Source organism: Aulonocara sp. 'chitande type north' Nkhata Bay, linkage group LG13 (assembly GCF_057382095.1).
Source record: "Aulonocara sp. 'chitande type north' Nkhata Bay isolate Kocher_YH1m ecotype deep benthic linkage group LG13, A_spYH_male_GT1.1, whole genome shotgun sequence".
Lineage (NCBI taxonomy): Eukaryota > Metazoa > Chordata > Actinopteri > Cichliformes > Cichlidae > Aulonocara > Aulonocara sp. 'chitande type north' Nkhata Bay.
In genome coordinates this window covers 10,245,093-10,269,458 of record NC_141356.1, presented here as the reverse complement: position 1 = coordinate 10,269,458, position 24,366 = coordinate 10,245,093, and the positions used below count along the sequence as shown (strand labels likewise).

The 24,366-nt window shown below is 44.1% G+C and overlaps 2 protein-coding genes across 7 annotated transcripts in view; one reads left to right on the top strand and one right to left on the bottom strand.

Annotated features, from left to right (window-relative positions):
• Positions 1–24,366, top strand: part of tasp1 (taspase, threonine aspartase, 1) — an 86,447-nt gene that overhangs the window by 22,827 nt on the left and 39,254 nt on the right. For 3 of the 6 annotated variants that reach the window (XM_086258663.1, XM_086258661.1, XM_086258662.1), the window contains exon 14: positions 5,417–7,219. The exons of 2 other annotated variants lie outside the window; for them this stretch is intronic. In XM_086258663.1, coding sequence (XP_086114789.1) covers positions 5,417–5,509 — 93 coding nt within the window. In that variant the 3' untranslated portion in view covers positions 5,510–7,219. Of the gene's footprint in view, positions 1–5,416; positions 7,221–24,366 lie in introns of those variants that run through there. One more of the 6 variants, XM_086258664.1, reaches the window with a different exon arrangement.
• ism1 (isthmin 1) lies at positions 10,629–21,314 on the bottom strand. Its single transcript, XM_086258657.1, has 6 exons — positions 20,384–21,314; positions 15,166–15,381; positions 14,078–14,339; positions 12,548–12,691; positions 12,313–12,402; positions 10,629–12,007 (listed from the first exon to the last, which is right to left on the bottom strand). The coding sequence occupies exons 1-6, from the start codon at positions 20,519–20,521 to the stop codon at positions 11,490–11,492; spliced, it is 1,368 nt and encodes a 455-aa protein (XP_086114783.1). The 5' UTR covers positions 20,522–21,314; the 3' UTR covers positions 10,629–11,489.

Sequence of the window (24,366 nt, the reverse complement as noted above, 5' to 3'; positions counted from 1 at the left end):
ATGCATGCAAAAATGTTCTTTGTAAAGTGCTTGTGCTCAGTGGGTGGAGATCCAGAAATATCATCTGTCAGTAGTGGTTTCTGGGTCTCTTGGGGGAGGGTATCCACTTCCTCTTGTGGGGCGATTGGTGATACAGTGATATTGGAGAGTGCAGCCAAGAAGACAGCTGCTCCACCAAATCTCACACGGCTCTAACAGAGACTGAGTAGCTTGTTGTTGTGAAACTGAAGTTATGATGTGTCTCTGTGCCTGACCATCTGCATACCAGAGCAATGTGGCAATCCTGTCCTTTATGCCTACTGAGAACAGAGCCAAAGAGGAGCACTTTAATGCTGCCGGGCTCCAGTCGTGTCTCCTGTGGTCTCTAGAGTATGGAGGCACAGGAAGTGCCACCTGCGTGTCTTTACGGCAGACCTGTGATGATTCTGGCTAACAGGCAGGAAGCAGAAGAGAATAGGCTATGAGTTTGGGGGACATAAGTCATCTTGAGAGGGAGTATTCAGTTCAGTTTAGGTCTTACTTTGTAAGAAGAAAATTTTTAATTTTAATAGTATTTTGGATTTATCAAGGAGCCAATTGAGAGAAGCTAATATGGGAGAAATATGATTTCCTTTTCACGTCCTGCTGAGTACTTTTGCTTAATAATGCATTACAGTAGTCCAGTTTAGAATTTTAAACCTTCGGACCGAACAGGATGTTTCTAATTTTAGCAGTAGAGAGCAGATGGAGGAAGGCAGTCCAGTGTATTTGTTTAATGGAACTGTTATAGGATATATCCTCATCAAAAATGCTCCAAAGCGCCTCACACTAATATGGAAGGCTAAGGTCAAGCTATCAAGAATTAAGAACCAGGTTAGAAGGCCAAGTCTGATAACTTTTGTCTGAATTTGAAAGCAGAAAATTAAACATCATTCAGGTCTTTATGCCTTTAAGAGTTGCCCGTACTTTAACTAATGTATTTGTAGCATTTGACTTCATAGATAAATACAGTAGGGTGTTATCTGCATAGTAATGGCATTTTCAAATAAAATTGGCTAGGGGAAGCAAGTATAATGCAAAGCCTTAGTCTTAGAGTCTAAATCTTGCTCTTTAGCACCAGGAGCAGAGCAAGTAACAGGGAATGAGTGCCTCTAGTGAAGATTTGGCTGACTGTGTTGCTGTAAATCTGTTATAAAGAAAATCAGTTGTATGGAGTCATATTTTGATTTGATTTTAGTCGGCTGGCCTAACATTTCTGAGTTTAAGCCAATTTTCTGTGCATTTGGTTGCCTGTTTTCTAAGCATAAAGAGTCACAGCCATACACTGGCTCAGCTGCTGTTCAGCAGACATTCCTCCCATTCCTATTCGCTGGGCATTTCAAACCACCCAGAGTCCATCTACCGCTGCTTTTCCATGATAAGAACATGAAAGAGCTGAGCAGGAGTATTTAGGCCAGAGGTCAGGTTGGATTTCTATTCTTTTACAGTGTTTTAGTGAGATTTACATGCATGTATTTTTTATGACCGATCAATATCTAGATTGAATTGCTGCAGGCCAGTCAAAAAAAATCTCAGGCCAGATTGTTTGACACTGCTGGAAACTCTGCTCCGGTTTTTCTTTCTTCTCAGTCAGATGTTGTTTCTAAGGAAAGTCGAGTCTGCGTCCTAATCTTTTAGACGTTAGACTGTGAAATGGCAGCGGTGCAGAAGAGTGAGAGCATCTGGTTTTATTCAAACACTCACCTTTGTTTGCATTGGATAGACATCAGAACATCAAGCTGTGTTTTACAGAAACACACAAAACTGCACGGACAAGCCAGTGGCGGTACTTCTGAAACGGACCATTGTTATATGATGATTGTCATGATTGGACAGATGAAAGAGAAGTAAAGGATCCACAACACAGCGAATATGGCTCGGTTTCCTCCTTGTGGACATCATTACCACTATAAAGATTTTTAAGGCCAGACACAATCAAATGGCGTGCAACTCAGGCCTTATGGTTATTGTCTGCTTTGTGTATTACACGACAGACGTCTTGTCTTATGTTACATGCTGTTTTTATTATCCATTTTGCAGGGAGAATAAATAGCATATGATTGTTTTTGTTATTTATTTTTATATTTTCAAAGAATGTGGAAACCACAAGAGAAAAACAACAGCGTAGTCATAGAGCTAAATTTACCCTTTGGTCTATGCTGTGGTGTTAATGAGTGGCTTCTCCTCACTCCTAAACACATTCATATCTCCAAAGAATGTTGTTTTTCTCTGACAGATACAATGGAAATGTGTTTTTCATGTGATATTTTAACTCAGTCGTAGTCCTGTCATGTGGTCACTGTAGTCACAGGGTAACGAACTGACAAGAGGCTCACTGTAGGTTTGCATGCTGTCATTTTCTTTCTGTCTGTCCTGCCCCGCTGTCACATAATTCTACATCTCATTGCTTTACTTTTAACCTGTCTGGCTTTTATATTTAGCTTGTGCTGCTTTTTGCAAGCCTGGGTTTTGCATCAAGGAATCATTGCAAACTAAACTGGAAGACAAGTTATGTTGGGGATCGCCAACAGATGGTGTTACAATCACGGTTACAAGCTCCTGTTTTTAATTAAACTGGTTATCACCGGTTGCTGTGAAGTGAATTGGTCACTGATATTGACTAGCACAGCGACAAGGTTTGAGTCTTAGCATTTGTATTAATGAGCATAATAGCTAAAAGAATGTATTGTTTTTGTTCTTGTGAGTCAAATTACTGCTGCAGACTAAAATAAGTTATTATCAAGGTGATAAGGAGTATTTTTTCAACTGATGGTAGTCACTAAGTTTGGAAAAGGCCTGTATACACTCACCGTCCACTTCATTGGCTACTTTTGCCAATGAAAAGTCTGAAGGCAAAAGGGCCTCGTGGCGTAGATTCAACGAGATGCCGGACATTTTTCATCAGAGAGCATTTTTTCAGTCTTCTATTGTTCCATTTTTGTGAGCCCATGTGATCTCTAGCCCTGGTTTCCTGTTCCTAGCTAATTGCATTGACATCGAGTGTGGTCTTGTGCTGTTATAGCCCATCTGCTTCAAGGTTCAGCAGTCAAAGATGCTCTTCTGCATACATTGGTTGTGGTTATTTGAGTTACAGTTGCCTTAGGTCAGCTTGAAGCAGTTTGACTATTCGCTTCTGACATCGACGAGACCTTTTTACCCAAAGAACTGCTGCTCACACGATGTTTTCTCTTTTCAGACCATTCTCTGACAACCCTAGAGATAACTATGTGGGAAAATCCAAGCACATCAGCAGTTTCTGAAATGCAGGCCAGGCTGTCTGGCACCAGCAAACATGGCACATTCAAAGTCACTTAAACCACGTTGCATTCTGCATTCGTCAACATTCTGCTGCTCAATTTGAATTTCAGCAGCTCGCCTTGACCATGTCTGCATGCCATGTGATTGGCTGATTAGGTATTTGCATTAATGAGCAATTGAAGTACCAGCCCATAAACCGTTAAGCATTTAACCAAACATCGAGGTGGAACGGTTGTTTATTTACAGTATTTCTGTTTGCAGTTGTTTCTCCACACTTCACAGGTTGTAGTGTATTTTTTTTCATTCATACCTCCCTTTTTAAAAACGAATATTTATACCTTTTTAGTTTTTGATTATTCCTCCAGATAGAGAGAGACCTTTTAAATATGAGTGAGCTTTTTATTGTTTGCACATAAGGCTGCAGCGTTATTTGTCCGACTTGTGCCACCAAAGTGTCGGGACATCTGTTGTGTGATTTCTGAGCCTGAAGCATCCTCGCTACTTTGTCCCAGTTCATGTAAAACACATGCAGTGCTCTTGGCCCTGCAGTGCTGTCATTACTCACTTGTTTGGTTTACTGAGCCTTTGACTCTTCCTGCTGACTAAGTCGCGCTGTCCTTTCTGTCAGCTAAAAGCAAAATTAAGATCTTAACATGTGGCACGAATTTGAATCGGAGTGGGAGCAGGGCACAAGATCATTGTCAGACACAAGCACGGATATATGCATTGAGAAAGCTAGCAGGTAACTGCACACAGTTTGAGCTGTATAGTCAGTGAGGTAAAGACGTGTTTTTTTCTCCTTGGCATGCAAACATCTGAAGGAAAACATTTAGCTTGTCAACATTAGTTTATTATAACTCACTACAGACCTTCACTCAAAACCATTTAAATTAGGGCTTTCCTTAACCTTGTCCTCAGAAAATGAAGGGAAGAAGATGAGTCCAGAAACGTGTACTGGAGGCAGAATGGGCCCCTCAGAGTGTTACCATGTGTGCGTGGCCTTGTCTGGCTGTTGTCCCATTGAAGTGACAGTTGCCCTCAGGGTGCTCTGGGCCATAGTCGCTGGCTACACAGAAAAAGACCAGTAGAGTCCTGGAACTGAAAGAGAGATGTCAGGCCAGTTCAGTGCCCCGGTAAATAAGTGGCTGTATTATTCCCCTAAGGCTAGAGCCAGCGTTACCCTCTGTGGGAAGAGAGGAAGGAGCATGACAGCCATTATTGGCGCAGGGAGTGTCGGTCACCTTTGATCCCCCAGTGGAAGTATCACTCCCGTCTTCACAGCTGTGTTTGCCCCTTCCCTCCTCTTCTTTCTCCTTTTCAGTGTTTGCTCAAACGAAAGAAAAGAAACTCAAAAAAGAAAACACCAGCAGTTTGTTCTCTTTCTCCGTTTACTCTGTGTCTCTGCAAACACCGACTTGGCACCTTTGGACTTCAAAGGTAAAAATGCATGATGGCACAGTAGTAGTGTGTGTTTTTGCTCCCTCTGATTGCATTGTATTTATTTTTTCTAGCTTCTACTTAGATGTGTCCTTTCATGTAGCGGTTTACACATTTGCCTAAAAAGGGAAAGATCCTTGGTTTGATCCCAGGAGGAGACACGAATTCCTTGTGGGATTGTGTCAGGAAGGGCATCCAGCGTAAAGATCGGTCACATCAAACACGCAGAGCTATCTGCTGTAGGGACCCCTTGAATGATCCAAAAGTAGCTTCTTACGTAGATACTTTCTCAACATTTCTGTTTACCCACCAAGCAGTTAAAACTTCATTGTGGTTGTGTGGTTTGGTTGTGCCGCTAATCTCCGGGAGCTGTGCAGCATCAGGCGTAATGGGTTTGGGTGCTGGTGTTGGATTTGGAGTTCACTGAGTGGGATGCAGTAGTTAAGCTCGGTGCTAAGCCACTCTCACCAAATACTGGCTCAGAGGAAATTGTTGGGCTTTTCTCTGAAATCGGTATTAGAAGACCTTAGTTTGTAAAGTGCCCTGATAAAGCTTATGTTGTTCTTTGGTGCCAATTGAACTGAACTTTGATGATTGTACAGGAATCTAAGAAATCAAAATCCTATCAGCATTTCTTTTTCTCCATATAGATCTGCCTTTTTCTTTTTCTCATTGTGTGAATGTTTTCTTTTGCTGCCTGCAGACACACATATCCAGATTGCCACCTGGGACAGTTCCTGGACAGTCTTTGGCCATCGAGGGAGGGGTGTGTCGGCTGACGGGTGTAGTGGAGTGAAGCGTGTTTTCCTTCCTTCTGGGCTTCTTCAGCAATACTCCAATATAAACTCTTCCATCCACCCTCAAATACACAAACACACACACACACACACACACACACACACACACACACACACCACCCTCACCTCCCCATGGCCTTTGTGATGCCAGAAGTAATAAGGTTTCGCTGTTTAAACAGGTGTCCAGGAAGGAGGGAGGAGTGTTGGCTTCTACTTAGTGCACTTACAGGACTTCCCTTTGCCACTGTCTGCCTCCAGCATGTACTCTATGCCAATTTATCCCCGAGCTCTCCAGTGTCACCTGGACTAGACTTGATGCACCATTGCCTTGATGCGCCGTTTTATGTTCTTTTCTTCGTTACTGTTTTTCAACTAAAAGTGGCTTCTTTCCTTTTGTATATAAGCTATAATTTTGTTTTTTTTGGCAAAACAGGGTGGATATTCATATTATTTTATATTACTGAACAGATGTGACTATTTTCAAACTTTTAGGAATTTCAAATGCAAAACCTTGTTGCGTTTTTCAAATACTTTTCAATGTTAAAAAGATGTCAGATTGCACCGAGTGGAATGCCTGCGACTCGAGGTTATCAGGAATTAAGAATTAAAGCTGCAAGGGTTGGACGGTGACACAAAGCCTACTTAGTTTTCCACGTACAACTTCCACACATACTCGTACACACATGCTCTTATTAATCCTCCAGCGTATTGTTTAATGTAGCATCATGTGCATCTTTGATGAACTTTCTAACCGTTTCAGCCATAGACTTTGCTTTGCTTTATTTTTGTTTTTTAAATGTGAATACTTAGATACTGCATGTGCAAAATCCACAATAAGCCACTTTCTTTTCTCTGATGTGCAGAAATGCTCAAGAAGCAGGAAGCTATGCACTTCCAGAGTGATGCTTATATATACATATATATCTATATATAGTGCTCAGGCAGCAACATTTGACCCAAGCGCCAAACAGGACTGTTAGTCATCATATAGAAATCGCAGTTTATATTTGTACAGTCCCAGTGACAGAGACGTGTATTTTCTTGCTAAAACAAAGTACAGTTAAAAACTAATGTATGCATCAAGCCCATGAAATGGTGCTGTCGAGAATTGTACTTGAAAAGAATAATTGTCTGAATTGAAACTTTTGTTGGGATATTTGGTTTCTCTGGTTTTGCTTCTTTTCTTTTTTTCTTTGCTCAGACTTTCAGTCCCAGCGAAACCACGGTATAGCTTGTTTATTGTTTACTTGAAAAAATGCAACTAATATAAAATGGTATAAGCTATGTAAATCATACGTGCACCGCTTTCTAAAGTGCTCAGAAGGTAAAATAAAATGTATGTTGCTACGTATCCGCGTCTGTCTTTGAGTCCTTTTAAACTCCATGGCATGAGGCGTATTCTCCCAGCCGTACCTTTTTTCCGAAATAAGACGCTCACTGCTATTTGGAGAGCAGTTTGTGTAAGCCCTCGCAGACAGAATAAATATAATCTAAAGTGTGGACTCCCAAAAATGTATAGTCTGAGAATAAATTACATGCTGGAAAGTAACTGAAATGGGAACAGAAAATCTGCAGGAGGAGGAAAGAAAAAGTAGAAGAAGAAAAGAAATCTGTGTTGGTGAAGGCATTGAAATTTTCCATTTTAAATGTTTCTCAAAATGTGTTTTCTTCTTAAGTTGTATTGTTTTGATCCCTCATAAATAAACATTTCGAGCCTCTGATTGGAGAGAGAAGCTATTTATGTGATTTGTATCAGGCTCCGGGGCAGGGTTCGTCAAAGTGCTAGCCCTCGCTCTGGATTGTGGTCACTGTAGTGTCTAGGAGGAATGTGCAATAGAGCTGCTCAAGAAGATAAATATATATTTGTTTTTTGAAGGCTGAAATGCCTCCCTGTCAGTGCACCGTGCCTGCTTGTGGAATGCTTCCCAGCCAGTTTTCCAATCACATGGAACAGGTTACAGTCATTAGATGTTGGTGAAGTGGAATAATATGCAGGAGTTGGATGGCGAGGTTGCTTTGGGAGGTGCTGTGCGTGTTTGTTTTTATTCCACACTTGCCTCACCCTGGGTTTCATCTCGAGAGTCCATCCAAATGGACACGTGTTACCTTTCCCCTCACCCACCCTCCCAACATTGTCCGTCAGCTCGATCATGTGTTATTACAGAGCGCCCCCCTTTTCATCAAAGCTAATCTGTGTTGCCGGGAGACCCTCTGCCCCATTCAGCTCCAAACCTTCGCCTTCAAACATCATCCCTCTTCGTCCTGAATCCCCTTAGCTTTGAAAAAGGATCCTGGGTCTTTAAAAAGTGGACCGTGATCCTGAGCCATTCAAGGTGTATCCAGTGCCTCGCGCTCAGCAAGGCTCTTAAATGCAAAACAGACGGTGGAGCAAATAAAGATCAAAGGCAGCAGCCTTGCCTGTCTGGCTTGCTGTCCTCACATGCCAAGCGGTGCTGTCACAGTGAGTCATGGCCTTGCAGCTTCCGTGCTCATGCTGACTCCCCTCCTTCACCACCTCAGGGACACCATCCCGTCGACACCGCTTTTGCTACTTTGTGCCAGTGTCTAACATCAACACGTATTCACAGAGGGGGTTGAAACCAGGCAGTGCACGTGGCTCCCTTAGAAACGAGCCACGGTTTCAATAGTTCTGCAATAGTTTTACTCACTGAGACCTCACAGCTTTTATTTCCCTTGTTTCCTATATTGATTTCAAAGATGTTGTGTGTGGTACTTGCATTATTATTATTTCTTTGTTAAGATCCGATTGATTTAAAATGAACTCTGTCTTTTCAAATACTCTACGTTTGCTGTTTTTTTTTAAATGTATTTATTGTCTCATATCATTTTTTTTGTTTGTTTAAATTGTGCATCTCTTAAAAAATCAGTTCTGCAAAGTTGTGATCAGTGCACAGTTAAAACCAGCAGATCTTCAAGTGGACCAGACTTTGCCAGTACAGAGCTTGTATGTCTTTAAGGCACTTCCAGTGTCATCTCTGTAACTGGAAGACCGTACTCCATGTATGTTTTGTAGAAGGTGTCTGTGGGATGGACACGTGCATGTGGATTTACTTTTGACCTATAGAGGGAATGAGACAAGAGCAGGTGTCACAAAATGTGTGTTCATGAAGTTGCTCTGTCATCGTTCTGCCTCAGATGCTATAGCCGAGGATCATGCCCTCTCAGCAATGTCATCGCAGCAGGGGTTGAGCAAGGCACCGTTCTCAGAAGTTCCATATCTGCTCGACCTGTTTGTTCAGCTGTACGAGCAGGCACTTACGCCCCTATGCCCCCATGACCCACTCCCTCCTGTGTCGCTGTGCCACAGATGAGAGCCTGTGACGGGCAGAGTGCCAACGGCCCGTCCTGTGTTACAAGCGGAGCATTGCTGGCGAAGGTTGGGGTTGGGAGGTGGAGGGAAGGTGGCTGCTAGATAAGCAAACGCCTGATCCAGGTCAGCTATTCCAGATTAGAAGACGAAAGACTAACCTTTTAATTAAGTTTGCCGTGCAATTAGAGCCCTGCGGTATTGTGGCCCAGACACTTCCTGCATTGTGCTACACCACCCATAAAGTAGCAGAGCTAAGGCGGCGAGTGAAGGAAAGTGAGAGAGAGAAAGAGAGAGGCTAAAAATGGCCCCACCACATCTGCACCACACCACAAAACAAAGAGATGCCCAATTGCCACCATATAACCGGGCTCTTTAACTCCCAAAGCATGGCAAACAAACCACCTGAACTTGTCTTAATGTGAACCATTTCTAGGAAAAAACCCACAGCAGAACACCTAAAGCTTATCTTGATGTACTACGTGAACCCATCCAAGTTTCCACTGCTTTCTTCTTTCTTTCTTTTTTGTTTTGTTTTTTACTCCCGCAGTTCGCTGAGAACTCCCAGAGCCGACCCTGTCAAACTTGGTCTAAAATTGTTTAAGTACATTGGACGTGATTTCCTTCTCATAACAAAAATAGAGACAAAATCCCAACAATCATATCTTGGTGATGCTTAATGAGCCCTTTCGGATCCTTGACAATATACCACTAATATGGTGCTTTGCGTCCTTTGAAACATACCAGAGTAGACTCGTGGAAATAGTAACACAAAAGCGAGGCCTCGCTGACACCCTACGGTCAGCACAGTTTATACATTTTCATGCCAGTTACTCTCACAACACTCAATCTGCTACGCGGGCCAAAATTGTGCCTTGTGTTCGCGGGGGAGGGGAGACAAAACGAGAGATGAAAAATGAGTCGGGTGTACGAGTAATCGCCTGCTCTGGAGACACGTGGAGCCTGTCTGGAGAAGAGATACTGGGTTAAGGTGGGGTTGGAGGTATGTCATCAATTTGAGCTTGGCACTAATGGTTCAAAATAAAGACGAACACCCCGCTTTGATCTTCGTGGCCTGTTCACTAGACCTGCTGCTAAAGATAACGATCCATGCAGGTTACTGTAATCTTAGCCTTAAACCGCTCAGGAGGAGGACAGGAGAACAGGGGAAGAATATCTACATTTTAATGGAATGTAATTTGCAGTGAGTATTCGAAGGTGGGCTGCTGATAAAGCATCGTGTTTGAGGAAAAACAAGACGAAAAAGGCGTGCGGAGAAAATTTCTACGAATAGTGGGAGAAGAAAAAAACTAGGCGTTTGCGAGTTGTGCCTGAGGGGTGTGGAACGTGCTGGGGCCTGCTGCATTATAAAGACAAGCCCTACACCCAGCCAGCTGTGCTGCACACAAAACTGCAGGAATGAGGGCACCATGAATGGCTTTCACTGTGTGACAATGACTGCAGCATTCAGTGGAAAGGCAACGGTCAGGGGTCTCAGCTGCAGAGATGCAGCACCGAGTGTGTGTGTCTGTGTGCGTGTGTACACTGAGAAATTACCCAGGAATGTGAGGATACATGCCAAAGACAAAGAATTTGCATTCTCCTCGCCCTCTGAAGAAATATCACAATCCCATCAAAAAGCCTGTCCCGACAGCCACACTGGATAGAACTAATTAAAGTCTTGTGATCGGCTAAAGATGCTTTTTCTTTTCCCGCTGATGCCAAGGGAGAACTGTTAGGACTGTGTGATATGGCTTGAAATTTCAATTTTCTATCATCTTACACATTCACTGGCTTTAAAAAAATTTATTTATAGATTTATATCTCAAAATAACAAAAAAAGAAACATTGTCGCGTACAGTTCACACATTCTTTCTGCTCTATTTAACCCTAACTTGAGACATGGATACGCACCCTGATGGCGAAGCATGAGCCAGAGAGGAATCTCAACTTTGGCCACAGACGCTCGACTTAAACTCAGCTACGACTTAATAAATACTTTACAAAAATAATGCAGGCTTTTTTTTTTTTTACAATGAAGATCTGCCTCAGAGACACACAGTTAAATTACGGGGGGGTAAATGAATGAAAATGAAAACGTGTGCATGCTAAATAAACAATCAAGCGTACAAAAAAACCTGGATAACTGTGAATGACAAAGTTAAGGGAAACTGGGTAACACATTCCTGAGGGAGGTGTCGTTATTCTATTACCACAGGTCTCTCCGATCCGAACGAGCCACACACGCACACAATCGACACGGGCACGATAACAATAACAGTTCTACAATGACAGTTTTCCCTTTTAAGAATATGAAGTCAGTCCTCCCTTTAGTAACCAAATCTCGAGTTACAATTGGCAACATAATTACTGACAAAATTTCATTTTCATTTATTAAAAGTGTAAAAACCAAATAAAAAAATAATCAGATAAAAAAGACTTTCACGCCTGGTTGTGATGATGTTGAGAGAAGTTCCTTGTGAGAAAAAACAGGTTCTGACTCTGTTAGAATTCTTTGTGGTTCAATAAGAGCAGTATGTCTGTCCTCAGAGCCTAAAAGTTCATGTGTTAATTGACCTAAAACAGAATTAAAAAGGGTTTCAGCGCCATTTCTGAGGTTTAGCTGGATATATGGGCAGTGTTTTTGCGGGCTAGAATTCCCTTGCCTCTTCAAACTGTTTGTAATAGTCCTCATCCTGAGGGTTTTCTGGACACGTCTGCCCATTGTTTGGTGGCCTTGCCTGGTTGTAGCGGCTCCAGTCACCTTTGCAGATGATCCAAGGCAGGATGTCCACCTTGTAGTGAAGGTCGGCAGAGAACTCGGTGCTGATTAGATTGGGTGTGCCGGCTCCTTTGCCGCGGGTGATGAGCTTCATGTTGTCGTCGTAGCAGCAGTGCTGCGCAGCCAGCGTGGTGGATTCAAGGGTCAGCATGGAGCGGATGCAGTAACGAGCCGTCGGCTTGTAGATCTCCAGCTTCTCTTTGGGACCGCTGGCGTCTTTCCAGCGGAAATTTCTGCGCGTGGGGGCGTCGTATACGTCCGCCGTGCTGTAAGCCACCTCGGTCGGGTAAGAGCAAGGGCAGCTGGGAAGGTCGTTTGCCACCTTGGTCATGTATTTCTTCAAGAAATCACTCTTGCAGTTCATCCAGCGCTCACAACTGTCTGTGTCTGGAAGAAATCAGGACACAATTTCTAACACTTTCCAACTGCAGAGGATGAAACCAGAAGTGAGATGTTTAAAATCAAGGTGTGCTCGCTGAGTTTAGTAAGAACAGAAAGCAAAGAGGGAGTGGGCAGCTGCATGCTGTGCTCTTCCTGTCCTGTTGCACAGTAATGGAGCACAGCATGAGCATGAGGAATGCTGAGAGTGTGCAGGAGCACTGCTGCCAGATGGAAGAAAATACCTTTGATAGAGTAAGAACATCTGAATGAAGGATAGTGTGGAGTAACACATGAGGAGGCAAAAATCTTACCAACTCCAAAGAGCTCTGTGGCATTGAACTCATCTGTTCCAGCTAACAGGCTCACTTCAGTAGCTGCCGTCCTGAAGGCATCTTCAATACCTTCAGAGAGATGAAAGTACAGTGAAAGCTGGATCAAAAGATGAAAGACCACTAAATCAACACATGGACATACATACCATGTGTCCTTACTATGAATAATGTATTTAGTGATGTGGGTTTTTGTCTGCTATTGATAAGATTTTACCTGGGCAGTTAGGCATGTCGCAAGTTCTGGACTCGGTGGCTGTGCAGGCATAACCGCATGACCTCGTTCTCTTCTGGTTTCCGTTTCCACAAGTGACACTGCACGCTGACCAGCTACTCCAGTCCCCCTCTCCATCCATGTAGTCTTGGATCAGAGAGAAAGAAAGAAACATCCTCAGCCCTGTTGCAGGCCATATGCTGAACTTACATCAGTCTAGCCTGGACAGTTTTGGATACGGGCAAGTGAGGGGGTTCGCTCTATAGTGTGCTCCTCAAAGCACATACAACATACGCTCATCTATCCACATGCACGTGCTCTCTGTGCTGATGCAAAATTATTGTGTCAATGTGCAATTTCAGTGAGCCAGTTAAAGCATTTTGGAAATTCCATAAAAAGCTTCTGTGCATCCAGGAGACAATTTAAAAATCAACGTTTTCTTTGCTACCTAAGCATCCCAGGCACAAAAGCACCGGATGCCACTGAGCTGCTCTGTCTGTGATATATTAGTTTGAAAATGGGAAGTGAAATGGGAAGAAATTATTGTTTAAGTTCAATTATCATTGAGCCCATCACCGTTATGCACATAATGTGGGCATTTTGAGGTGGAAGTATTTCTGGCTTGGTTCCAACCTTCCTATAGGCCCCCCGCTGCCATCTGCCCCTCATTATGAGCTTTTTTTGTATGAATACAGGCCAGATAGGCTTCTTCTACTGCTGCCCTTTCTCCCCTTTTAAAGCATATTACAGAGCTGGGTGCCAACACTAACCAGAAATCAAGGAAAAAAATAGATAATAACCTGTGCTGAGACCACAGATGAGACGATTGAGTGGATGATCCTCACTGCCTGTCCACAATTATGCTTATAAAGTTTAAAGCCGAGACAGTAATGATGATAAAATATTCCCTCGTCCATTTGTGTGGTATGAAATGACCGACGAATGAGATCTGACCACAGCGATAAGCCAGAAACATTAATCGCGGGCTTTGGTTTTACAAAAAAACAAAAAACATTATATCTGTAGTGCAAGTGAATAAAATGAGATTTTCCACAGCACACGCATTCCTGTTCAACCATGTTGGTTTGGGCATGCTACAACACGGGCCGGACGCATACTGCCTGACAGCGAGCGTAAATCCTTCACCGGCAGATTTATCTGTGGGGTTACTTTGGGAGAGTCTTGCGAGGACGGTGTGGCGACTTTAACGGCGCCTCTGGCCCGGCTCCTGCTCCCGAACTTTGATGTAGCGAGGCGTTCAAACCGTGTCACATAGCGAGCTCCACAACACAGAGGAATCCATCTCATAAAAGAGTGTTAAAGGCTTCAATCAAGGGCTCCCAAAGGCTCGCCTGGGATGACTGCACTTATTATGGTGACAGCTTAAATCAGCAAATCTGCAAATTACAGATTCCACGTCAGACGACAGCCATGTGTTGAAACGCCGAGGACTGGTGCTCGAATAAGACGCGGCCAAATATTGTGCAGCGTGCGTAAATTTCCCTGTAAACACACACACACTGTAATCCTCACCATATTCCGTTTGAGCTTTGCTTCCCCTCCTGTCCCAATCTGCCGGTGGCCTGAGGAAGTTGCTGTCCTCTGTGTTGCTCCCATAAGAGCGCTCATTCTCCTCTGTTTGATGAGTGGAGGAAGACGAGGAGGAGGAGGACGACGACGAAGTGTGAGGCCACCAGTTCCTCCAGTTTGGCGAAGCCCAGTTGGGCTTGGTTTCCTTTCGGAGGCCTTTCTCTGGTTCATGGCCCTCTAGTCCATCCACCACTTCAATGGTCACCTGCATTAAGAGAAGTCGACTCAAAGTCAGTAAGAATTGAAGAATTGAACTATCGATGGTGGCACTTCCTGGTACCCCGACACACAGAGTTACCCACTCCCTGTTTTCTGTCCTCACACATGTGCCTCCCAGATGAGGGGGGAACTCTACCCCTGCCCCGCAGTCACCCTCCCACCTCTCGGGCTCTCTCCACCTAAACACAAAGTTCAAAGGGCGATTCAGCCTCCTCCAGACCATGAAAGCCAGATGAATCTCAGGATCAAAGACACCCCCCCACCCGACCCCCCCTTCTCCCATAGCTCACGCCCTTGCTCAATTGGTTGCTCTGCTCTCTTCCCACATCTTGAGATGTTAATACACTTTGTTCGTGCTCAGATCTGGCAGCGATGCCCTCAGAAATGGAAAGACCCCCTTGCTAGATTAGACAGGAGAATGATTTAAACATGGCAGCGGTTACTCGACCATCTGCATCACTGAGGGACTTATGGGCAAGGGTCTGCCGCACATTTACATAAGCTGCTGTCTGTCTCCCATCACACGGGTTAGCAGTGAAGCATTGCCGGTTAGCATCTGCTTTTCAGCTGTCATTATGATCGACGTGAGACTTCACCGTGTCTCTTCAGCTTTGCTGCGAGCCAGGAAGTGTGAAAAGGGACAAGGGGGGCAAAAGGAAGGAGGAAAGGCGACAGAAGGGGGTTAACGACGTGCGCCAAACTATCCTCCTTCTTCCTGTTTGATCTTCCTGTCCTGTGTGCTTGAGTAGTCTTGTCTTAAGCGGCAAAAAGCGGCAAAGCATGCTGGCAGATGGGGAAACACGTGCGTTTACCTGAATGTTGGGATTCTGTCCGTTGATGTCAGCTTTGGAGAGGTCGGGGAAGTTGTGCAGATCTAGGAGGAAAGCGCCGGGGCCCTCCTTGTGTACGCTGCCGCCCTGTGCCCAGGGGAGGGTTGCAGGCCGATGGGCCAGTCGGTGTTCTGGACCAGACCGTCGGTCTTGAGGGGCCAGCTGGGCTGAGGAGCTGCTTTTTGCATTTATGTTGTTCTGTTGAAGACAGAAAGGAGGGCAATGTTAATTTGTCATCACTTCTTTAAAAAATCGAATTGGTTTGGTTTGGCTGTAAAAACTAAGTAGCCCTATATGTAAGAAATCCAGGGTTTGCACACTCAGCAACATTAAGATTGATCTCTCGTGTTGACAGAGGTTCACTCAACCATGACCTCTGTCATAAATCCTGCAGACAGTGGACTACTGGGAGCCCAGAAAGAAGGAGCCACTGGGATAAACATTCTGTGTGTCTGCCTGCTTAAACCAAAATATAATCTGTCAAGAACTTGCATTCAGAGCCAATGTCACAGCTAGACTGTATATTTTTCCATTTTTAACTGACAGAGTATACTTCTGCTTTACCATAGAAATATAACGTAGACATATATAGCATGTGCTGATGGTGGCTGGGAGAAAAGAGCCATGTAGGACCTATGGTTTTCCTGCTTTGGGGCTACACAGAGAAACCTAAGCAAACATTGCAAAAATAATTACATCTGCCATCTTGTAGGCAGAAAAACATTTGGTGCACTGACAGGAGTGTTGTAAATTCATCCCAGAAGGACACTTGAGGCGTTTGTCCCCTATCAGGTATGCACAGAAGGAGCAATTGGACAGCCGTAAGCAGTCGGCAATCATCCCCGTTGTGGGGTGGCAGAAAATAAGATCAAAAAAAGCCATCAATCACGCTCCTTGTTTTCTTTTTTCACGTCCCGTTTCTTCCTGCCTAGTGTTTTTGTGGCCAGGCTGAAGCCTGAGAATATGGCAGCGGCGCTGTACGGTTGCGGTGGCCAGTCACAGACAAAGTGTCAGTTCAGCCACATTGTGGTGGGTATAAAAGCCCCCAGTGGAGCTGTTTGTGTCCAGCCAAGGTGCACTCCGGGGCAATATAGGCGCTGTAAATGGAACGGCACAGCAAGGGAGGAAGGATTATAAATGTAACTTGTATTCAAGCGAGGCGGCTGCACAGAAAGACTTCCACATCCACTGAGCACTGCGTTCCTTAGTTCAAAACCAGATGGAGATAATGTGATAATGGATTTCAAAGAATTTTAAAACGTTCAAATCCCATCTCTTAATTTGAGCGATTGCTTTAATTACAACGATTATACCGCTGGCCATAACTTTGAGAAAGAAGAGCAGATGCATCTAAATTGTTGCTTTGAACCACACACACAAAAAAAAGGTTATAACTTACATATGACGACAAGGTTTTAATGACAATTTATGTCCATAATTGTAAAATTTGACATTCTGAAAAAGGAGATTCCAGCTAAAAACCACAGACGTCTTCACAACCAGCCAATTACGGCAGAGAGCTCAGTACTGGAAAACATCATTCCAGCAGCGTCGGCTATCGACCCTTTATGCGAACATCACAGGGCTCTCTTTGGATGTATCACAAGTACTTGGACTTTGAGATGCCCATGTGATAACCCTGCCTTTCAAGTTCCCAGTCTTCAGATTTCAGTGGCTGTAATTGAGCCCCGCTGAGGGAGGAGGAGGAGGAGGGGACGAGGGGGGGCAGCCCCGAATGCAACACTCACAGCTTCAGTCCACTGTGTAAATGCAAGCACACATCTGTAAACAAATTAAACAGGTGTGGTTGATCTTATCTGGGAGGCCACCTCTTTTTTTATACAAATGCTACGAAAAGTTACTTTTTTGCCGTTTCCCTACAACTCATCGTTTATGGAAACTTATCCAAAGACTCTAAGACGATTAATCAAAGCACAAAAATGACTTTTCCCCACGTGTTTGTCTTGCAAAAGAAAGCATGGAGGTAGAAATCTTTTTTTTTAACCATGAAAACCCAGTCGCAGTGTTTACAAAGAGATTATTCCTCAATTATGCCATCTAGTCATATCAGAATCTTCTGTTGTTTCATATTATGGGTATCTACAGACTTATTATTTAGTCTTGACACAAATGTGAATACTTTACAGTCAAGCTTTAACATGTTCTCCATTATGCTGGAGTCACTGCTGCTCAGTGTTGAAGCTTGCTGAGCTGCAACTCGATTGTAAACACAGAGTTTGGCAGCTAATAGGCAAATATTGGTAGTTTATCAGCACTAATTCCACCTAATCTATGGCTTAAACATTAATTATATTGCAAACAAGGGGGGGGGAAGCACTATATTACAGAACTTTTTTCCATTTTTTTCCATTTCAAACTGAAATAAATGTGAACTATTGTGCTGCACTAAAAATAAAAGCAGTCATTTACTATCAAATTGTATTCAGTAAATTTTCCACTGTATCCATTTGCAGTAAGAGCCATCTTAAAGATAGTTTCCAGACTAGATCATTTAAAGATTGTTGCTCAAATGTCACAGAAAATGGAAGGAGAGCTTTTGCTTTGCTGTGATGGCAAATTGTGTCTCTGTACATGTGGTAGACCTGCAGTAGATTAAAAACTGAGCTAGGATCACATACAGAAGTTAAAAACGTGGAATTCCCAGCCTGTAGATACTTCACTTCAACATCTCTGTTATTTACAAATCACTTGGTCTTATCGTTTCTCTCTCTGCCACCAAAGACCAAAGAAACATTTACTTTTTCTGGCCGTCCTCACAAAGTTGCAGCCGTCAGCTTGACTTAATAATTCATGTTGTTTCATGCTTTCCTTTTGCCTTTGAACAGCCGGCTTCTCGCTTTCCTTGGTGCCACGAGCAGAGATGATGGTTTTCTGACTGCCATTGAGCATTGAACAGCATTCTGACATCATCGGTCACCAATATAAGCTGCTTTTTGTCGCTCTAGATTTCCGTGTTATGAGCTCGGCAGTGTTGAAGGACAAGTCATGAAATGTTACACCCCCAAATTATTGATTTTATGTTTTTTTCCCTACTTGCCACTCCAAGAATGTGCTTTTTTTCTACGTCTAACTTTGCTCTCATACAGTAACAGTACACAGAAAAAACTCATTTGAATGTTAAAAAAATCAGCAGTGTTCCCGATCACTCATCTGAGATCCGCCTCGACAAAGTAAAATGCTTTAATTTGAAGATCAAAAGTCACACACAAGTCTTTGGTTCGTCTGGGGGGCCTCCCAGGATGCCCCCACCACCACCCCACCCCAAAAAAAGCCATTAATGAACACTTGCACACACAAGCCACCCCCTTTACATCCTCACAGTATCTCTTCTTCTTGTCCCGCTTCCCCCTTTTTCACTTTGTGAGGGCTGCTTAAAGGGGCATGACTCTATTTTCAATTGGGAGCAACTCAGGGGTCCTTCCCCCTGGGAAGCTGGCAGGAAATGAAGGCCGTCCACATTGTGCCAGATGCTTTTCAACACTACGCTTCTGTAGGTGGAAGAGAAAATCATCCTTTCCCTAGTCACATGGCGTACCCAAATGTTTGCTTACATGAAGAAACGGTGAAGATACAAGCCATGGAGGACCTCTTGAAAAGAAAAGCACAATTTCATAAAATCTGACTGCATGCATTTTCATTTTTAAATTTAACTGATTTCCCGCAGCCACAGAGGCCTTCCTGCTCCAGCGATGATAATAAGCCTCAGACAAAAGAGTTTTCTCTTTCCACTTCAGGTGCATGGAGCTGCATCCTGACAATTGTTCTTCTGTGAATGGCACTTTAAATATGACACCTCGGGATGACAATACACCCCTTGGGCTGTGACAAGCACGGCTGAAAGATGACATCACGGTCTTCAGTGGAGGGTCAGTGAAGCGTATCTGCAGTTAGTCGCAGCGTTCGTGAGCAAAGAAAATTTACAAAAAAGAAACCTCAAGGCTCGTCTGGCTTCTTCTCCCTTGTAAATCTGGACGAATGTCAAACGGGATCCTGAAGCTGGGATATAAGTTGGCATGAATGAAGTTTATTTATTTATTTTTACTGCGATTCAGCTGGAGAAACTCCCTGCTACTCCTCATCCGATCCAGCATTTGGCCATGTGACAAATATTCAATAAATTCCTGGAATATTTCCTCAGCTTTGCATGGCCTTATATCCCACACAACACGGGCTTGTTTGGCATATACGCGGGTGTCACAACGATGGCAGTGATCTGGTGAAGTAAAAATTCTTTCCATTCATTTCCCCTAAGCCCCATTAAAGCATTTACACAGGGATACCATTCCAGTAGGCATAAATACCCATTTATCACCAGGAGAAGAACAAAGTATTTCAGTAGCATGCTAAATATACATCAAAAAGCAGCTGAAGGATGCTTAACACTCTCTAAAAAAGCCTGTTGATCCCAGACCCGTCTTAACCCGCAGGTCAGGATTTGGGGCTCTGCTGGAGACTGTGCGCTTTATGCTTTATGTTAAAATGGGCAGTTAAAACCATTAAACCTGCCTTAAGTGCTGTCGTGTTGACAAATGTCTCCTCCAGTGAACTTTTGTTGGGACGCCTTCTAAAGCTTTTAGCAAAACTGTCTTTTGACCATAGTGTCTTGAGATTTCCAAACTTTACAGTCTTGCTTACACTAGATTACACCAGATTTAAAAAGTGAAGTTTAAGGTTTGACCTGAAGCGGGTAAATGTCATGACTTGTCCTGCAAACACACCCTGGGCAGGAAGTGGGCACCTTTAGGGCTTCAGCTCTGACCCCTCTGCCTTATCAAGTGTTGGCCTGGATGACAGTGATGAGCCTGTGATGACAGAGGAGTGCCTGCAGCTAGCATTTAAATCCCCGACAACAGGGAGGTGTGTCTGGTGTGGGGCACTGATCTCTGACCCTGCCTCATCTTCTACCCCTCGGCTGGCTCACCACAGATCCCCGGGGGACATCCCGTGCGTATGTCAATCTCCATTCACTCACAGGACAACCCCCCCAGGTAATGAAGGTTTGTTTTACCTGGGCTGCATAATCATATGAACATTTGATCAGAACCATCTGCGAGTGGACACCCCTCAGATTTCCCAAATTTAGTGTCAAATTTCCCTGAAGATGTCTCCTTATGGAAAAACTAAACTAAACAAAACAAAAAAACAGCAACGAGGCTACTCACAGATTTCCCCCACTCACCTCTGTAAGCGCTGTGCTCTGATCCAGGCTCACAGTTACATTCCCTTGGGGAAGCGGATTGCTCCGCAGCACCGTGATGTGCAAGGTAAGGAGAAGAAGTCCCAGGAGCAAGAGCAGTTCCGCCGCCAGTCGCACCATCCTCTTGACGCGACCGCTCTTTGGAGCCCGCGATGTGGTCGGAGCTCCGACTCCGCCTCCTCCCGGTGCAGAGACTCCAATCTCCGGATCCGCCGGGGACGAGGAGCCGCAACACCACTTCGAAGCCACTTCGGGAATCACAATTGCAAAAAAATAAAAATAAAAAAATAACAAAGAATGAAGGGAAACGGAGCGGAGGTGGGGCAGCAAAAATAGTTGAGAGAGAGAGAGAAAGAGTTTTTAGTTTGGATCCAGTGTTTTTTCTCTGCAGATGTTTGTATTGTCCTGCGTGAAGGTTGTCCCTCTCACTGAAGGTTCACAAAGTTTGATCTGAAGACAAACGCGGTGAGCCAACGCTGATGTGCCAATCAGTGCGGTGCAGCGAATCCTGCAGGGCCGATCCAGCGTGCAGCATTAACGCTTTCCTTTCTCCGAGCTCGGGAAACTTGCAGCCCCGTGTCTCCCCCACACGCTGAGCCTCATGCTTCAGTTTCCCCAACTTCCACCTCAGCCGCTTTACGCATTTCTCGTCATGTGCGCGCTCCGCGTTAACCGGCGCATTCTCCGGTGAGCCCTAACTTTGGAGGGAATAAAGCAAAGTGCAGGTAGTTTAAAAAGTAGCTCTTCACTGTTCAAACTTCTCGACGGAGTTGTGTCTGCTTCATAAACAGCGCGCATCCATCCCGCGGGCCCCGCAGAAACGGAAGACTCAGGCTCGCGTGCGTCTTAACGAGTCGTAGGCCGCTGGTGGAGAGAAACCGAATCACACTACCGACACACGCTGTACTTGTTGTGCGCTCTTGAGGTGGTTTTATACCAAACGCCCCCGTGCAGGCGCCCTCCCCCCGGTTAACTCTTTCGTCCCTCTGAACCAGTCCTCGCAAAACTGAAATCCGGTGGAGCTTTTCACGTCCACAGCATTCCTGAGAAAGGTGAAAACTGAAACACCCAGAAAGTATATTGGTACCCTCTGCTTTCCGCTGCAGGCGATTTCCAAAAGTGCGCTCTGGTCACCTGATCAAAATATTTAAAACAGAAGTAAATTTTATAAGTTACATTTTCTTAAAGGAGCATGTTTGATATGTGAGATTAATTAATATGACATAATTTCTTATCAAATCAGACAAGCAGGAAACCCCCCACTATGTTTGGACAATGGAGACTTTAAGTATCCACGGTGGTCCTGGGAGGCTCTGTGGTATACGCAAGCGCCTCGCAGCGCAGAGGTAGACACCCAAAGCGGCTCTGCAGGAGGTCTGCACATGTTGGCGTGTGTGCAGCAACAGCAGCAGCAGCCACGTCTCAGATTGTGGAGAAGGTGTTGTAACATCTCACTTAAGCAGGACAAATGGTACATAATGTGATTAGCTGTTGTGAGACTATTTATTGTCCGCTTCAAAGGACAGGCCGCTGTGTCAAATTATGCACCAAGCAGGGCCGCTCGCTGCTTTAACGTGGGTGACAGCTCTGCTTGATCCACTTGGCCCGGAAAAGACCACGCTTTCCGTGTCATCTATCACCTGACGACGACTAACAAGATCCTATTACCTAGCGGTCATAAATGATTTGTAAGCGCCGTAACAGCTAAAATAAGAATCATCCTGACATTGGTTTTCGTGGCACAATTCAACCCGCAGGAGAAAGACGCTTTATTTCTGTGCATGCGTAATCTGGGATCTTGGTGTAGGATAGCGATGAGTTAGAAAAATCCACAGGTCTGGTGAACTGAAGCCTTGAGTTTACCTCTACTGGTGTAGCTGCAGAGTCTCCTGATGCCCGTTTGCACCAGAACGCATCATGGTCATTCCAAAGAAATCTAATGACCAACGTTAGGGAATAAAGAGCAGGTGCTTGAAGAGTTCAACAACTTAAATATTTAATAGAGTACCCCTGACATCATGTATAGAACCCCATGAATATCTGATGAGGCTGAGTTGGGTTTAAAACACACAATAAATGCTTTCAGCTGTCTTCTGCATTATTGCCCCAACCTTGACCTTTTTCATTATTTTCCCTTATATCAGTAGTTTCCAGCCCAGCTCTATTCCAGGCTTCAGTCTTTCTTAGCCCAGGAGAAGCATAGCTGTCCAAAGCGTGCAAGTTCTGTCCTGTTTCACTTCAGATCTCTCGCTCTCTTTTTTAGACTAGAAAAATCTCTGTCTAAATGGAAAACAGAGAGCGGTAAGAATGGCTTGCCTGCTTTGGACACAGTGGTGGACATCAAAGGCGTAGCAGAGGATCCCTCTTCAGAATAGCAGCTACATGCCATTCCAATAAGTGCAGTGTATTTGGATCTGCAGTTCAAAAGAGGCTGGTGCAGGCAGGCAGGCAGGCAGGTCTCTGGGGCCTTGCCACCAGTAGTCTGGCTGCACAGATGTTTTGAATGCCAGCGCAGACCATTTGCCACTTTTGCTGAAGCTGAAGGCAGTTACAAGTGACTGGAAAGAAGCTCGGAAAGACTCGCGCTCCCCACCTTGCCTGGCAGTCAGTGTGTATTACTGAACTCTTGTCAGTTTGCCTCAGGAGCCTGTTTGAACTTGACATTTTTTGGAGTAGATTTTTTTTTTTAAAGTCCATATGTCAGTGACAGCTGTAGCTTTAAAAGTAGGTCGATTGCCAGCATGATTGCTTTTTTATCTAAACAGTCTTTTAAAGATTAGGACACATTTAACTAAAAATGACAGTTTTGTTGCTCATAGCTGTAGGATTTTACAAAAATAAATAAATAAATAAAATAAATTATGCAATCTGCTTCAAGTAAAGTAGAACTTTTCTTTTTTCATGTTTTAGGGCCATGAGTCCGTTGAAATGTATCCTGCAGCAGTCACTGTCATTCAGTTTCTTAACATGTTAGTGTTGCATAATGAATAATGCAACAAAAAGATGGAAAAAAAAGCCACAGATAGGCTGTCCTCTCCCAGCTTAATTTTAAGCTCAAAAGTCATCGTCAAATATCAGATTTTTGGAGTAAACCTTTCTCCAGCTGTGCAGCTATGCAAAAATATTGCCGGTAAGTCTCGGCACGTTAGAGTTTGCCTTTCTGCATAATAACACTGGAGCTTAGTATTTGAAGACTCCATGTCTGTGACGCACCGCGTTAGGGCAGAGGATGAATTCAAGCTTTTCAGCTTCTATCTCCACACGTCTCCCTCCTGCTGCAAACCCACGCTGAATTTTTAACACTGCTCACGTTTAGAGTTAAGGTGAATGCAAACAAAAATGAATAACAGGCATCCGTTAGACGTTAGAGCACCCCGCTGGGGTGAGGCCACCTTTCCCCATCTCCTCCAGATCTTTATGAAACAGCACATTGGTATGACATCACAGATTTGCGGATTAAAGAAACTGTTTTCCATTGTTGCTGGCTATAGGAGCCAGATGTGAGATATTCACTTACAGCACAAAGCGATCAAGTACAGAGAACAGATTTCAAGAGTTAGCTGTTTTTTTTTGGAAACTTTTATCTATGTTTGTACTTCATTATGTTTCCCAAGAACTGCATATTGTTTTTTTTAATCTCCTCTTGTTAAATGTTATCACTATGCTGTTTATGGCGAGGTAAACACAAACATAGAAACATCCCGAGGAAAAACAAGTGCAGACAAGACCAAATCCGACACACTGTGAACACACATTCATCATCTATCTATAATCCTTCCTGTGTTAATCAAATGATTACCACATACCACGAGAATTTAGAGTTCAGAGCTAATTGCTGGGTAAGGTTTCTGTTGGCTCAGGTGCCGCATGCTCGGCATGCTTACCTTCACGACTGTAACGCAGTGTTGTGCGTGAAAGGGAACAGCAGGTCTTTAAAACATCAACAATTAAGCTGTTAAGACGTG

Bases quoted from the DNA above. Each gene is read 5' to 3' on its own strand.
- ism1 (XM_086258657.1), bottom strand. From the start codon at position 20,521: ATGGTGCGACTGGCGGCGGAACTGCTCTTGCTCCTGGGACTTCTTCTC. The intron at 14,340-15,165 runs GTAAACGCACGT...CTCTTAATGCAG, and splicing joins GACAGAATCCCAACATTCAG to GTGACCATTGAAGTGGTGGA. The intron at 12,692-14,077 runs GTGAGGATTACA...CTCTGATCCAAG, and splicing joins CAAAGCTCAAACGGAATATG to ACTACATGGATGGAGAGGGG.